This window comes from Camelus bactrianus, chromosome 3 (genome assembly GCF_048773025.1).
Source record: "Camelus bactrianus isolate YW-2024 breed Bactrian camel chromosome 3, ASM4877302v1, whole genome shotgun sequence".
NCBI classification, from domain to species: Eukaryota; Metazoa; Chordata; class Mammalia; order Artiodactyla; family Camelidae; genus Camelus; species Camelus bactrianus.
This window is the reverse complement of record NC_133541.1, coordinates 45,125,384-45,143,011: the sequence shown is the minus strand read 5'-3', so window position 1 is coordinate 45,143,011 and position 17,628 is coordinate 45,125,384. Positions and strand designations below refer to the sequence as shown.

General features: G+C 35.5%; 1 protein-coding gene and 1 pseudogene across 8 annotated transcripts in view; both read left to right on the top strand.

The window, feature by feature from the left end:
* ADAMTS6 (ADAM metallopeptidase with thrombospondin type 1 motif 6) overlaps positions 1 to 17,628 on the top strand; it is a 263,530-nt gene that overhangs the window by 181,553 nt on the left and 64,349 nt on the right. For 7 of the 8 annotated variants that reach the window (XR_012504565.1, XR_006722682.2, XM_074358973.1 and 4 more), the window contains one exon: positions 15,414 to 15,516. The exons of the other annotated variant lie outside the window; for it this stretch is intronic. Coding sequence is in view for 5 of the 7 variants with exons in the window: in XM_074358973.1 (XP_074215074.1) it covers positions 15,414 to 15,516 (103 nt within the window). In the remaining 2 variants the exon portion in view is untranslated. The remainder of the gene's footprint in view (positions 1 to 15,413; positions 15,517 to 17,628) is intronic. 8 annotated transcript variants of the gene reach the window in all.
* On the top strand, positions 1,580 to 6,341 carry LOC105064439 (ribulose-phosphate 3-epimerase-like; annotated as a pseudogene).

The window sequence follows — 17,628 nt, the reverse complement described above, 5'->3', positions numbered from 1 at the left end:
TTCTCTGACCTCTTAATGTTTGAGTACCCAGGACTTACCCTTTGGCCTTTTTCTCTGCCTTATCAATACCGTTTTCTTAGTGTCCCATCCAGTTTCTTTGCTTTTGATACCATTCATCTATTATCGACCCCCAAATTTATATTTTCAGCCAAGACTTCTTCCATGGGTTTCAGGCTCATATCTTACCATTTGTTAGACTTTTAATGGACATGTAATATTTAACATGTCCAAATGTTATCTCCAAAACATTTCCACAAACCTATTCTTCCAGCAGTTTTCCCATCTCAGATGTCAACACCATCTGGCTCAAGCTAAAACCACTCTATCTTTCACTGGATTACTTTTAAGAACTTTTTCAGTGGATTTCCCAATACTACTCTTGCTCCCTGCGGTCCTCAGTATAAGAGGCAGAGTGATTCAGCTGGAGTATAACCTTTACTCAAGACCTTTCAATGGCTCCCCGTTTTACTTAAATCCAAATTTCTTACAAAGGCTTGCAAGGACTACACAATCTGGCCTTCCATTACTTCTCCGAGCTTATCTTTTACTGTTTTCCTCCTTATTCACACTGCTCCACACAGGCTGCCTTCCTTGTATGTGCCAGGTGTGCTCTCACCTTAAAGGCTTTTGCGTTGGCTATTCCCTTTGCCCTGTATACTTTTCCACTGAAAATATCTACATCACTAGCTCCCTCACCTCACCTTTACTCAACTGCCATCTTCTCAATGAGGCCTAGCCCAAATGCCGCATTTAAAATTGCAAACCTCTCTACTCCTTACAACCCTGGAACTCCTAATCTTCCTTCCCCTTCTCTATTTCCCCTCATACTACCTCTAACACACTCTATAGCTTATTTATCATTTTTACTTCTATTGAATTTTCATGTTGAAGTAATTGCAGATAGCTTCAATTACAATGATTATTTTAAGTTATCGGTATTATTCATTCACTCAACAAATAATTGAGTGCCTACTTGGTATCAGACTGTGCTAGAGTGAAAAAGACAATCTCTGCTCTCAAGGATTTTATAATTTCTTGGGAAATCTCAGAAAATCACAATATAGCAAAATATGCTAAGTGATATGATATAGTATGATATGATAGGATAAGTATGGGATGCTATGAAACACGTGGAATTGGCACAGCCTGATTAGAGATTTAAGGAATTCTTCCCATTGGAAGCTAAAGATCTGAAGGGCAAATTGGAGCTGAACAGAGAAGAAAGTGACAATGAGAGCATTCTAGGCAGGAAGAAAATTAAGTGCAAAATGTGGTGGTTGAAAGATTCAGCCTCACATTTATGCTTTAGATGAAAGTGGATTAGAGAAAGTGAGATTACAACAGAACAGTAAACAAATTAAGAAGAATTTGAGGATACTGGTGAGAATGATTGAAGTGCTGAGCCACGTGCTATGCACTAGGGAATGATAGTAGAGTCTAAAGAGGGCTAACAGGGAGAAAATTAAGATCTGATTTTGAAAAGTCCACAAAAATTAAAGAACCAGTGTTGTAGGAAAAACAGGGTATGAGAGCCAGCAGTTGAGGGGATCAGAGAATGGAATGGATTTGAATTTGAGATATGAGAAGTGAGGCCGTTCTCAATGAGGACAAATCTGAAGTGTGGCCATGGCAGTGCTTGCCTAACCTCGAGTGGAGGTGAGGGAGTTCCGGGAACGTCGAGGCTAGGGAGTTTGGGGAGTCTTCCATGTGGAGGCTGAATTCATTCAGCATGTTATTAGGACTTGAAGTGTATAATGAGACTGTTAAGAAGCAGGTATCAAGCTCTTTAACAAATGAGGGGAAGTGACCATCATGAGGTTAGTAGGAAGCAGTGATGAAGCCAGATAGTGATTTGGATAGATAATGTGAATCTCAGAAAAATAGAAGTTTGTGCAAGGGTAGAAGAATTGAATACCTACTGTATGTTAGACTGTGTTAGGTAGGAATGAGAAAGCCAAACCCACCTCTCAGTTCCCATCCATTTCCATTGTTACATAATTGTAGGGACGGGCACACATTTTGGCCCTAATAACACAGGTAGTATGTAATATGAATAATATGTGACAGGTAACAGAAAAAGAAAAAACCATGCCAGCCATTTCAGGCTAGTCGCGTTTTACCCATGAATTGTGCTTTAGATGCTCAGGTTGTAGAGCTTGCTATTGGTGGGTTGCATTTCTGTCACTATCTTTGTCTTCTGTTTCAGCTTTTAGCAAATGTAAAGGGGGTATATTTAACATATCTATATCATGGATATACAAATAATTACGTTTTTTCATTAATCTTGACTCTACTAGTTTAGAATTTGAGGCAATTCAGTTACCACACTGAAATTTCTTTTCATGCTATCCAAGTTAAGAAAGCTGTCTAAGCATTAGCTGTGTAACCTGGAGCCTTTTAAAATGTAATGTAATACATGAGAATTTAAACTTTCAAAACACATAATCTAGCCCAATGCTGTCCAAGAGAACTTTCCTCACTGATGGAGATATTCTACATGTGCACTGTCCAGCCTGATGACCAACAGCCAAATTAACTATTAACCACTTGAAATGTGTCTAGTGCAACTGAAGAACAGAATTTTTAAGTTTAGTTCATTTAAATTTGAACAGCCACGTGTGACTATTGACAACCTTATTGGGCAGCACAAAGCTAGTCTAGCGATGCAGTAGAAAAATAATTATAAAGAAGATTGTAAATATTATATATAAAATCCTTGAAACAAGTCAATATTAATTCTAATTTTAGAAACAAATGTGAGACTTCTATTTTTGGTAATGACATTATTCTGACAGAAAAAAAATTTTAAATTGCTGAATAAGATTTCACACTTTAAAATCAGCCAAGAGCTGACAGGTAGTGTGGGAAATGCCCTAAGGTCGTACTCTTTGTCGGTAAACTCAAAATACAAGTGGAGCATCAGAGCAAGTAATGCACTTTTACCCTGACAATATTCAGAGGAAGAGAAGAGATAAAGAGATAAAGATATCTCCTTAAAGACAGAGATAAAAATCTAGTGTCTCTTTTTAAGTATAAGGAAAGGTGTTTTTTTGTTTTTGTTTTTCCAGAGGTCCTCCCCTGCTACCTCAGCAGACTTCATTCATGTTTTGTTGGCCAGAAAACCACATAACCACATTAACTCAGTCATAGGCAAAAGGAATGGTGTTACCATAATTGGTTTAGACTAATCCAGATATGCCCCCTAAAATGGGGTTAGAGTCACCTTCCCTGAGAGGTAGATTCCTGAGCAAAAATCAGAATTCTGTTGGCAAGAACGTAGGGAGTAATAGATATTGAGTAAGCTACAGATGTCTGCATCAGCGCTCTTTTACTTTCCATCTTTGCTAATGGAAGCAGCAACAGAAGGAGTAGTAGCTGCTGCTAACATTTATTGAGCACTTACTACATACCAGACCTACTGTTTTAACCATATTTTCTTTCCATACTGAGAGTTCTCCTCAGTGTTGAGTTGGCTTGCTAAGATATTTTCAATCTCTGTATGTTCAATATAAATCTAGAAAAAACAATGCTAATTTAAGGTTTTGGTATAATCTGTTCTATAACAACCTTGTTTCTGCATCACAGATTAGTTAATAAGTGATTGAGCTATTTTGTGCCACATTTTGTGCCACTAAGTAATATAGCAGCTGAAGTCAAACTGAATTTTGACTTTATACAGTTGAACAGGAGACAAAAATTGTACATGATGACCATTCACCCCACATTCTTCTTTTGGTTCAGTTTAGCCTCATGCTCTGTCATTTCTATGTATGTGTTATTGTGTGTTTCTGCCTGCTCTTTGCACATTGGCCTTTTGTCTCTGTAAGTCAGCAGCCTCAGCCCTTTCTTATTAACTTATTTCACTTTTTTTCTTTAAAGATAAAGTGTTATGTTTACTTCAATATTTCTTCATTAGGAATTTGCCATGTATTTTTTAAATTGTGCTGTTATTTTATTAGAATTATCACTGTTTGTGTTAGTTTTCTGTCTTTGAGTTGTCTGCCTCTAACACTGTTTTTCCTGTGTGCCAATTATTTTCAGTGTGCAATTTTTGCAGAAAGAGGTTTTTCAGCAATGTATGTATCATATTAGAGCAGAAATGCCTATACTGTAGTTTTAAAATCTGTTCTAAAAGTTTCCATTACATAGACTACATTATGGGACAGATAATTTAATTATAAATCACGAAGGGTGAATTGATTAGAGTTAAGACTGAGTAATCCAAATGCAAGCAGCATTTTAGTATTTTCCAGTTAGCATATAATGGGTGTTACTATAGGAGCATTATAAGGTTATTGTGTTTGTATCCTTTAAGTTAACCTTGGTCCTGTTTTCTAAATGTATAATGGTTTAAATGTTCTTTTTCACTATAATGACTACATGTCTATTATGTACAAGCTAATTTAAGGGATTCAAAAGAGTGTATTTGTCTTTTATCATATCAGCCTCCTGCCATAGTGCATGTTTTACTTAATTTAATCCTATGCACATCATATTTAGTGACCCTTTAAATAAGAACTTAGAGAAACCTTTCCAATTAGTTAGAATCACTTTGGCAGTCGAGAACTAGAAAAAAAGTCATAAGCATTTTTGGCTTGGTCATTTATGATTCAAGAGCTTTTCTTAACACTTAAATAGGGGTAATACAAAGGATAAATTCAAATGATCCTGGAAGAACTTTTAATGTCATGAATCTCTGAGGCTTGCTCTCTGCTTTCTAACTTAAGCTCAAAATGCACATTACAGTAACAAATAGAAAATAGAAAACCTAGGAGATATCAGGCAGATTCACATATATTTAATAGGTCCTACTTGCATCCCTTTTAAAATCTTATGACTCATTTCACCCATCCTATCAGTTTGCCATATACTATAGCAGCCTTGACCCTCTCTTTTCTGTGATTAACCAGCTGGTACTATGGATTATTGCATAGTTCTTTTGCTTTTACATACAATAATACTCATTATTAGTTATAACTCTCTTATTAGAGTTGAATTAGCATCATTAAAATAACAACAGAAAAATAGAATAAATCAGAAAATCAGAGGAAAAGGAAAATGATATAAAGCTGGGATTAGTACCTAAAAAATGTACCTCAAGTTCCTTTCACTTACTAAAGTGGGCCACAAATTTTGCTTTGAGTTTCCTAGTAACCTAAGTAAAGAGGCAAACACTATCAGTTCTAAGATTCATAATGTCTGGTAGCCATGAGAAAAGGAGATATTTCCACAATGTAACACTTCATTATTCTGAAGCTTTGATACTCCTCCTTTGTGGATCTCTACACTTGTGAATCAGATTGAAACATATAAGGTTGACAGTATTCTTCTTGCTGAGGTTTGAGGAGGAATTGGACCTAGAACCAATGCAGACCAATCTTAAAAAGTGGCAAGCACTAAAACAAGATAGCCACACTGTCTCCCTAATGCTGGTGTAATTCCCACCACGGACATTTGAAGGGTATAGGAGTGGTGCTCCGTTAACTCCTTGTCCCACTTTCCCCAGTTTCAGAGAAAGAGATCTACAAGAATAGAAGAGACAACTTATAAAGAGAGAATCTCAAATCTTTAAGATTTTCAAATAAATCAGAAAATAGCCAGCTGTAAAATTGGCCTGACCACTCTCAGCAGCAACATAATCACCTCAAGGCCAGATATTCACACACTAGACTCTGAGGCTGATTATCTGTATCAGGATGTATTGGATGTGCAGTTTGTTCAATACATCACCATTGGTCACCCTTAGAAGCCTTCAAAAGCATCTAAACAAGGACTCCTTCTTTGACATCCATATGATGGTCTCCAGGACAGAATAGCAAGTAAAGATAATAGCTGTGGCAGGAACAAATGAATATGCTTTTCACTTTGAAGTTGCTGAGAAATTGGGAGCATCTATTAAAGACAGGATAATTGGATGAAGTTTGGTCTCACCATTAAACCAGGAACTTCAATAGAATATTTGGGATCATAAACTAATCTAATAGATACCGTCTTGTGGAACTTGGGTTTGGAGAGCAGAATTTCATGCAAGTCATGAGGCCTGTGGTTTGTTGGCTGAGGACACAATTCCCCATTCTGGACATAAAAATAAATAATTGATATGGTCCTGACAGTTTTTATAAATGTGCAAAGGTAGGAGCTAACATGATTATCAGGTAGTGTCATTATGAGACATAAAAACCCCAGATCTGTGCTCAAATCTTCTAAAATGTGTTTGCTCAAGAGCTGCTCAAAAATACTTTATTATGTATATGGAATCTCCTTTTAACTGGCATAAAAGAATTTTGACTATTAACAAGCATTTTGGCTTTCCTGAGCAATTTTTCACTGCAGTGACTTAAAATTATCATGCAAAATGTTCTAAGAGGGTATAAATTGTTGTACATAGTGTAAGTATTTTAAGTAGCTGAATATGTAGGTCAGTGTTGTGAGTACTTTACTTGAAACTTGATTTTTTTTAATAGCACAGGGAACTATATTCAATATCTTGTAGTAACCTATAGTAAAAAAGAATTATGAAAATAAATATATCTGTGTGCACAGTTTTTCCTGGAAAGATAAAAAGCATCAATAAGTTTAACATAGGCTCACACAGGCACCTCTCGTCTGTGTGGCTGCTGCTGTCTATGGCAGTGTACCCTGATAAACTCCTTTTCTATTCTCAAAAAAAAAAAAAAAGAGGTTTAATATAGACTGAGAAGGTTGATTTTAAACCCTCTAATTACTGAACCATCTATATGTCTTCGGGTAGGAAAAAACATGCACATTAACGGGATAATTGGAGATCACATTGATAAAAGGAGGAAAATAGGTGACTTTTTTTTTCTTTTAGACAATGTACGGTAAGTTTTCATGAAAAAATATTTTATTCTTTAATAAATATTGAGCAAAGTGGCTGAAACAAATGAAAACTTGATTTTTGTAAAGAGTAAAAATATGGCCATATTAAGGTTATAAACCAAATTTTATATCTAAAGCTAAGGAAGTATTAACTACCATGAAAAGGAATTTTCTACATTTCTAAAAAGACTGTCTGGGTGTTGCTTAGCTGTTTTCCAAAACCAAGAAAATCCTTGTGTTTTTCCTATTCCACATTATTTGCGATTTGTGTGTCTGCTTGATAATGTGACTAGGATAGAACTTCTGGTGAAAAGCCTAAGATCCACTTTGGCTGGGATGAAATATTATTCTTACATCTTAAACATCTCGTTTCCTCCTTTATTTTATTCATCAAGACTATAAAAAATTGTGGAGACAAAGGGTTTTCCAGGTCATCGATAGTCTATTCTAAAATTTAAGCATAGACTGGGTAGTACCTGGGTATTTTTTCAGTCAGCTTTGCTAGAGGGGCATGCTATTCTGCAGTCTTTTTCTTCTTCAGTCCATTGCTTAAGGTCATTAAACAGTGTTATTGCCTTGATTGTGGTACACAGGAAAAGTATAGTCTATATTTGGGGTAGGATTGTACTGAAAAAAGTATAGACTTTGGATTTACATTGACTTAAATTTAATCCTGAATATAATAGGATTGGTGTTAGCTGACTTTGGCAAGACACCTAGCTGCACTAAACTTCAGCTAACTCCTATATAAGTAGAGTATAATTATATCAAACTTGGAGGTTTATTTAGGAATTAAAAGAAATAACACATTAAAACATCCACTGCCCCTCCTAGTACTGAATCTATACTCAGTACAGTGTAGCTATCATTGTATCCATTGATGTTTTATAGATTACAAAGTACCTCTATATAACCTCATTAAATCTTCAAATCACTTTTATAAAAGGGAAGGGCAAGTTTTTTTTTAAGTATTTTAAAGCAAGAAACTGAAGTTCAGCAATAGGCCAGTACCATGGAGGGCACTCAGTAAGGCATGGAATTTCTGAGTAGCGCTCTAGTCCTCATATAACAGATGGAGCCTTTGGGAGGTGGGTGTTGCACAGTAACGTTCTCTGAAAGAGATTGGTCACCTGGGACATTGTCTTACTTGTGGTCTAACCTTACCCTGCAGCAGAAACAGATAACTGAAAAAATTATGAAACTACAGACCTTGCCCCCAGGGTAAGGTGTGGGATAAGTGATGACAAGGTACAAAGGGGATCCATTAGCTAACAATGTTACAGCTGTGCCCCAAGTTATAATTAGAAAACAAATATGTATCAACTGTGTTATTCTTGTAAATATACTTTAATATTAATTTATAAAATATATTTTCATATACATTATAAATGTAGATATGTACATATATAATGGCAAAAGATAACAGGAGCAGTGCCATTATCTTTAGATTAGTATGAATTTTATAGTGTACATCTTGTTTTGAGGAAAAAAGACTAACTTTTAAGCACCTGATAGAGCTTGCTTATTTATTTTGTTTTTTAAAGAGACATTTAAAAAATCACAAAGTAAAAGTTTGTTTCTTAACACTTTTATAGGCTTAGGGGAAAGGGTCCTCCTATGGATAGATGGCATTTTCATTAAATTTAGACTAACAAGGCATATAGAAATAGCTTTAATTTTGAAAACTTGCATAGAAGATTATGGTATCAGACATGATAGCTAGATTCAAGTTTGTTTAGACAATGTAGGTTTATCAAGCTTTTGTTTTCTTTTTCTTTAAAAGTAAATGTACAGTGAAACTACCCCCCTCCCCAAAGCAGAAACTATTTGAGGGAGAAAAGATGAAAGATTTGCATCAAAACTGTGATATGATTCACAACATGCACTGAACCTTGGAAATGCCCTTGTGAATTACTTCAAAGGGATGATAAGAAAGTACCTGATAATTAGGAAATCAGGAATTTTGTTTGCAACTTGTAAGAGAGAGTCTAGAAGCATGGCCTCTGTTAGCCTGCGTGGTATCTTTATGCAATTTTTAAAAAGACACCTGTCTGGGTGAACAAAAAGAAACATGTCCCTTCTTCACAGCCCCATGTCAAGTGCATGACTTGCTAAGCATAGCAGGGTTTGGAGTCCAACCTCCACTTGTGTTCCCTCAACTAACAGGGTATATCTGGCTAAGAATATGTTGCTATCCTGGAAAGGAAGAACATTAAATTTGGGGAGTGTAGAAGGTTGGTCTAGTGTAACAGTGAAGAAGGAAAAGTCCATTGGGCATGGAAGTAAAAAAAGAAGAAGCAGAAGGTTGGAAAAAGAAAGAAAAGGAGTAGAAAAATAAAATGCCAGTTTTGCTCATTTTGCTGTTTCCCCCAAGCCCAGAGAAATCCTGGTATCTTCCCAGCCTGCCCATCTTTTCTAGGAGAAAGAGAGGAAAGGAAAAGGGGAAAAGAGTTTTCATTCTCCGCCTGCTTCTCATTCTTTATTACCCATAAGACATAGTACAGTATTTGGAGAATTTTCCTCATTTGCAAAACATTTTGAGATATGTTTCTCTTAATGATAAGGGCATATTTTGCAAATGAAAGAAAGAAGGCACAAAGCGATTCCAGCACTTTCCAAGGTCACCCTATTCTTTCAGACAAAACCAGGATTACAGCTCTGGTAATAGAAATGCCACTGCACAGTTTATCAGCGGAAACTGGGATTTCTTTCTACAGCAGTTTTTATGCCCCAATAAATTATTCTTTTTTATTTTAGATTTATCCACCAATAACAAGCATTGAGTTTAGTCAAGAGGAGATTCTTTAAAGCTATCAGTATAATTGAAAGCATAAGGTAGTTTATAGAATGTGCTAACTTACACAAATCTCTGAAAAAAAAGTGGTGATAAAGGTGCCAATATTAATTTTTTTTCTATCTTTGAAAATACTAAGATCAAAAGATGCTGAGACATGTAGTATTGCTCTCTGGATTTATGTGGGGCCCTGCTGGTTGCTTTTTAGAAGGAGAGGATGTTTGATTAGTTTAACACTAGGAGGCTGAAAACCTGTCAGGCTTTACATAAAAATTTTGTTGCTTATGCCTACTGCTTTATGTTAGGGTTTCTGCATAGTGTCAGCATTTATTTTACTTAAGTAATTTAAAAAGCATTACTCCTTAAATTCTCCACTACTCTTAAACAAAACAGAAATATATTTCATGTAATTTTTCCTTAAGAAATTCCTCTTTTCTTTGATCTCTCTCATTCTTTGGAACTAGAATATACAACTCCTACTGAATTTATTTCTAATCAACAGATTCAGAGCATTCACTGAAGGAAATATTGAAATCAGAAGAATAAAACCCTCACTGACATATTCTAGAAACAGGCATGGGATCGAGTCCCCAAGTCTACTATAATTTACACTTTAGAAGACCTTCCATCCTCCATGCCACTCACTCCTGCCTCAGGGCTTTTACATTTAATATTTCCTGGAACACTCTTTTCAAAGTTATGTACAGAAGTCACTCCCTCAGTTTCTTTTAACTCTTTGCCCAAGTACCACTTTATCAGAGAGAATTTCCCTTACCCTACCGTTTAAGACAACTCTCCTGACCCCCGCCACCTTACTGTCAATTCCCATACCTGCTCTATTTTTCTTCCTTCTCATTTTCGACTAGAGTGATCTCCGTGGAAGTAGGGACCTAATCTGTTTTGTTTATTGCATTACCTCCAGAGCCTAGATCATATGTGATATAATAAACATTTTATATTTATTTGCTGAATATAAGAAAGACATTTAAAGCCAGTTCTTGGTGCCTGGTTTTAAGGGGACTAATGACAAGGTATTATGTTCCCATAGGAAAGCCATCAAGGCCTACATAACTTTCAGTTAGGGATTAGATTTGTTTGGTGTGGGTCCAGAAGGGGCAAGACCACTGGGTTATGATTTGCGCTGAAAGTGTTGCTGGTGGTGACTAAGTTCTTTTCTTGTCACAGAAAGAATTCAGAGATGGGACATGGAGGTTAAGAAAGTAAAGTGGGGATTTATTATTTATTAAGGGATGGATCGTATACTCTCGAGGGGAGAGTGGGCAGGCTCAGGTTAGCAGCTGCCCTGAGTCTCTTTGGCAAGTTGGTTACCTACAGTGTGAAAATGAATGGGCCGAATATTCATTGGGAAGGGAAAGGTATGAGGTTATATTCCCTGATTTTCACCCCAACTCCATCTTTCCAGAGGGAGGAGGGATTTTTGTCCTTATTTAGTCTGAATCAGAAGTGTCATGGCATCAGTGCATGATGGGTACTTCTAATCTACAAGGCTAATTTTATTGTAATAAGGGCATAATGAGCAAAAGGTTACATTTGGAAATTCCCTTTTCCCACCTTTCTTTGTTGGCTTCCAGGCCACTTGTCAGTCCAAAACGTATGACCACTTATTATCCCAGAGGTTCCTGCTTTTCTCTCTCTGCTGAGGGACTCCTGTTGTTTATATAGTATATGGTTTCCTGGATTTGGCCTGTGCCCCTCCTTTTTGCCCAATTACTGCGATTTGGCCTGTGTCCCCCTTTCTCTGCTCACATCTAGCTATCTGCCTGCTCTAACAAAAGTGAGAAAGAACCTGATAATAATTTCAGCTGTCTGAAAAGTGACCTGTCTTTCTCTAGATGTTTATACAGATTGTGTGACCACTTTGGAGATAATTAAAGAAAAAATATAAGCATCTTGTGCAAATTATATTCTGACATCAGTTCGTAGAAGTATATGATTCTGTATTGACTCAAAAATTAGCAATCGAGCTTGATTCTTCTACAAAATGCTGCCAGACAGTTGTATCTGTAACACCCTAAAATCAAGGGGTGGCAAATCGCACCTCCTGTGTCAAATTTGGCCCATTGTCTCTTTTTGTAAATAAGACTTTAGTGGAACACAGCCCTGAATGTTCATTTGCATATTGTCTGTGGCTTCTTTCACAATATAACGGACAGTTGAGTAGTTGTAACGGAGACTGTATGGTATCCAGTCTGAAATATTTACTATGAGGCTCTTTACAGAATAAGTTTGCCAACCTCTGCTCTTAACCAGTAAATTGTAAAACATAACAAGGAAACGTATCTCCATTCTCTAGTCTCCCAAGTACTACTACTATTACTTGTACTACCATTTTGTCAATCCTCCTCCTCCTTCTCCATCATCATCATCAACTGTTGTTACCTGAAAAGATCCAGCCATGATAATATAAACCATTCTGAACATTTAAATAGAGGGGATTTAAAGCAAAGAATTGATTACATGGATAATGGAAGAGGCTGACAAGTCCGTAGATTAGCATCAGCAGAGAGATGCCACCACTCCTACAAGAAAAATGTAGGAAGGGAGTACTTTTATTTAAGCCTAGAGAATCTGGAAGCATAGGATTGAAAGTGGGTAGAAGTGGCTGTTGTCTGAAGTTGGAGACACAAAAATATTCTGCTTCTACCTAAGATGCTGCCTGCGATAGAGAGGAAATGAGAGAAATACCCTGGCTTCTCCCACTAGTGCCTTTTAATGCCTGAACTCAACCTGAAGTCAACTGACGTAGAAACCTAGGAAATGGTCCCAGCAGTGTGGTTTCCCTGAAGTAAAAATCAGAACAAGAGAGGGGTGAGGATTTAGTCTAAGGATGTCTAGACCAAAGACCACACAGCTGCTAATAGTTATTAAGTGCTGCCATGTACCAGGTACAGAGCAAAACAGTTTATACAAATCCTCACCTACAGGGTAAAACTAGTGTTATCCCTAGTTCATAGATGAAACTTGGAAAATAAAGTACATTGGTCAAGGCTGTGAATTAAATAAATAACTAAATTAGAATTGAATCAAGGTCTGTCTTACTCCAAAATTCTTACTTTTAGCCCCTCTTATTTTGTAAATCAGGAAATAGTAGCTTGGAGCAGATAAGAAACTTGCAGCTGGTAATGGCAGGGCTAGGTCTAGAACGCAAGTTCCTCTTACTAGGTTTTTGTACATTTTAACAAAGCTAAAAACCTATGCTGTTATTGTAGCATTTAAAGAGTCCAGAGGCAGCTCCCCCTCAGATGAAAGAAGTGTCTTGCACCCCGAAACTACTACTAAGCAGCCTTTCTGTATCCAGTTTGCTCAGCTGTAAAATGGGATTATTAATTATAATTACCTCATAAGAGTGTTGAGAGCTTAAATATAATTACCTCATAAGAGTGTTGAGAGTTAATAGATCTAGAGACCTCTGAACAGTGTGCCGTGGAATAGGTACTTACTAAATGCTTAGAAAATGGTAAGTAGGTTTTGTTATTGTTAATATTTTTACTATGCTAACCCTGGGAGTGGTTATCACAGGAAAAGAATAGATCAGAAATTTTATGAAGTGTCATCTAAGTATTCCATTAAATGGTAATATCTTCCTGTTGGACCTTTTACATCCCTTGCATTTTGAAGACAGTCAAGAATAGGACTTTCGTTTGTTTTTAAGTGAGTGGTTCTCAAGATGCCTTAGTTTATTAATTCAGGGCTTTTTTTATTTACCAGTTATTATCTTATCTATGAAGTGTATTCTCTTATACTTCCATACAGTTTCTTTCTTTTAGCCAGGATGGCCTTTATCCAGCTACCCCCAAAATATGACCTTTTCCTTCCTGTCTCCATGGCTTTACTTAGCTTCATTCTTAATAGTTTTTCCCCTTTAAAGTCATTTTTATTTCTTAATCAGCTCAATTCCTGTAATGCTTTATAATAGTATAAAGAATATTATGATACTTTTATTATAATTCTTATAATACTCTCAAGATTTTTTTCCTCAACAAATACTCCCCTAACTAATCACATGACACATTGATCATTTACCTATATACAGCACCTAGAGACAACCTGTAACATGCTGTCATAAACTTTATTGCCTGAAATAGAGCTATAATTTTTCTATTTTTATCTTGTTTCGCCAAATAGATTGAAAGCCATGCTTGGGTGAACTTTTAGGTGGTTGGTGCTTTACAAATACTTAGGTATTATGTGAAAACTTGTAGCTAGAGTTCAGATTACTTGCATTTTTTAAAATTGATAATATTTGCTTAAAAACTAGTCTTGCTACATGGCAAAGCCACTGACCACCTTGGTCCTTGTGTGAGATTCCCTGAAAATGACTTGTAAAGGAAAGCATATACTTCCATCGAGATGTACTATGTAGCCTACGATAAATAGTTGTTTTCATTTTTTTTAAAGGCAAGAAAGAAGTATAATTTGGCAAGCAGAATCTTTAGGTTTAGCATTGCAATGTCATATTTTAATGTGCAGAAAATATTCTTAAATGCAGGGTTCATAACAAAATGCTGACCTGCTGCCACTATTTTAAGAATCTAAGACTTTGGACTTGATATGATAGAAATTTGAACCATAGTATATAAGAAGTAGTGATGACTATACAGATATTTGCACATTGTGGTCTATTATTTTGCACATGCTTCAAGGGACCGTTTGCAATGTTCTGACCTCAGGAAACTGTACAAAGTAAATGTAGAGATCCAAGGGAGGGCAGTAAAATGTCTTCAGAATGATCTCTGACAATGTCTGTAACATACTTGTCATTTATTCACAATTGAAAATTTTATCTAAAGACTTGTTCCATTCTGTCATGTTTAAGAGGACTGTTTCCCCATGAGTGTTTCAAAAGCACTAAAAGATAAGTCAAATTAGGTCATATTGCTCAAACACTATGAGAAGTTACACTTTTAATTCTTTGTAAACTTAAAGATTGAATTTTGGATGACCCTGTGGTATTTGGAATCTAGGCCTAACTAGATTGGCAGAATTTTCTTCTTTAAAAAATTTAGGTAGAAGAAGCATTCCAAACTTTTAAAAACAAATAATCCTCTCTTCACCCTCTCCACATCCTTCTCTCCTCTGCCACTTGATTCATGTACATATTTTGAAATTTTGGTATTTTATTTCCTGTGATGTCAAGATTAAATGTAAATCTTAGTAAGTCCAAATTTCTTGAATTTTAAGGTGTTTAGACTTGAGGACTAGCATTTTTCCCAGTTCATTCCACATCTTAAAATATGTTTTTTGTCAGGGCTAGACAGTAAACAGCTATGGTAGTTTGGATCCAAACCACAATTAACAGTGCTGAATGTCATGTAACAAACCTGCCTCTTGATTTCTTAAAATAAAGAATTGGGAGTAGCTGTGGCAGCTGGACCTCAAATACTGTTACCGAAAAGGATTTTGTGTTTTGGTTTCTTCACCTAGTTTTTATGTGTGTTTATAAGGAGATACCTGATGGATTGATTGCATAGTGGACTATGACATGCATCTGAGTGTAAATTTATATGGAAACTGTCTAACATTGAACTTTGTTTAAATTACTTCAGTTATTTCTTCTGTGGCTAAGATTACAACTCAGACATGTCAGTCTGAATACTGGTTATAAAACAGTAAAGCAAATGCCAGAAAGATAGCCAGAGAGTAAGGAAGGGAGTGAGCTAATGTGATGGAGTTCAGGCACTTTTAGTTTTAGGGACATTGTTCCTTGGTTTTGGTATTTTTCAACAATCACACCATTTATGATTTTATTTTATTTTAGCCATGTCCTTTGGGGGCCCGAGATTTTCGAGAGAAACAGTGTGCAGACTTTGACAATATGCCTTTCCGTGGAAAGTATTATAACTGGAAACCCTATACTGGAGGTAATGTATAATCTGGCAGAGCATTCATCATACTTGAGAGCTTTGCAAATATAAAAGAATATGTAAATACATACAAACACACACATACATTCATATATATACTTGTAACAATTAGCGTTTGCAAATCAAAGTAGGAAAGGACTTATAGTACTATAAAGGTCTCATGTTTTAGTTTCCCTGTAATTAGTGCAAGTGATCAGAAATCATTTATTAAAACCTAATTCTATTTTACAAGGAACATACGTCTTAGAAAAGATACAAATTCAAATAATATTTCTGAGTTCTTGAGACTTCCTTGGGGTCATATGGACATTATACTATAATAATAATTTATAATCATTGACTATTTGGAATTATCATCCAAAAAACAAAATATAACGATATAAATCAATTCAAAAGAGGCCAGGAAAATCTGTTATTTCTTGGTCAAAGGCCAAGAATCTTTCCATAGATGATTATTGTTTTTTTTAGGGAAACATTTTTTGCTCTTTAATTTGGGCAAGTATCAAACACTAACTGCTCAGTAAGCACAAGTAGTTTTCTTATGCTCCCAAAATACAAACTAAATCTTGTTAAAATTTTCTCTTGCAAAAATAGAATGTACTGTTTAAAAACTTGCTGTTTGTTTTTCCAACACAGCCAATATTGAAACAATTTTTCAGTAATAACTGTATACCCACCGCTAAGATTCTATCATTAATATTTTAACATACTTTCTTCATTATATGTTTGTCCATCTCTCTATCCATTCATTAATTCATTCTGTTTTTTAAGTGTATAAACTGTAGTCATCAGTATACTTTCCTCTAAATACTTCAGTGTGTATAACATTAACCACAGTTTGATATTTATTTACCTTTTTGTTTTGAGGGAAGTTTATGTACAATGAAATGCACAAATCTTAACTGTACTTTCCCTGACTTTTGATAAATACATCCACCTGTAAAACCTTATTGAAATACAGATCATTATTATCATTACCTCCAAAATTTTCATAGTCCTCATAGTTCTTCCCAGTCAGTGGCTGCCTCTACCTACTTCTTCCAAGAGGCAATCAGCTCTGATTTTTTTTTCTTGACATGTGTTCCAGAATTTCATGTAAATGAAATTATGCCATATTTACTCTTTTGTGCAAAATTTCTTTAAGCGTAATGTTTTTGAGATCCTTCCAGGTCATTGCACGTGTAATTAGTTCATTCCTTTTTATTGCTGAGCAGTATTCCATTGTACTAATCAGTTTGTTTTTCCATTCTGCTATTGATGGAAACCTGGATTGTTCCTAGTTTTCATCTGTTATGAATCAGCTGCTTTGAACATTTGTGTGTAAATCTTTTTGTGGGCATATGTTTTCATTTCTCTTGGGTAAATACTTAGGAGTGGAATTGCTGGGCAATAGGGTAGCTGTGAGTTTAGTTTTAAAAGAATCTGCCAGATGTTTTTCCAAAGTGATTTTACCGGAAATATACACAAAATGTTAAGATAACTCACAGAGAAAAAAAATGTGACAATGAGTGTGTATATGTCCATGAATGACTGAAGAATTGTGCTGAACACTGGAATTTGACACAACATTGTAAAATGATTATAAATCAATAAAAAATGTTAAAAAAAAAAAGTGATTTTACCAGTCACACTCCCACCAACAATGTACGAGAATTCTGCTTGCTCCACATCCTTGCCAACATTCAATGTTTTCAGTCTTCTGGTGGGTGTATAACGTTGTCTCTATGCAGTCTCAATTTGCATTTTCTGATATTGATTATGTTGAGCACATTTTCATGTGCATATTGAGCATTTATATATCTTCTCATATAAAGTGTTTGTTCAAATCCTTTGCCTATTTTTAAATTGGCTAATTATCTTTTTATTCTCAATTTGTTCATTTATCAGATAGTTTTCACAAATATTTTCTCACAATCTGTGGCTTTCTTATAACTTTTTTAGTGGTGTTTGAATGAGTATAAACTTGCAATTTTGATGAATTCTAATTTTTAAATTTTTTAATATTTTGTGATCATTGTGTTCTGTCTCCTCTCTTAAAAATCTTTTGCCAATTATAAATCAATAAAAAATGTTAAAAAAAATCTTTTGCCTACCTTAATTCAAGAAGGT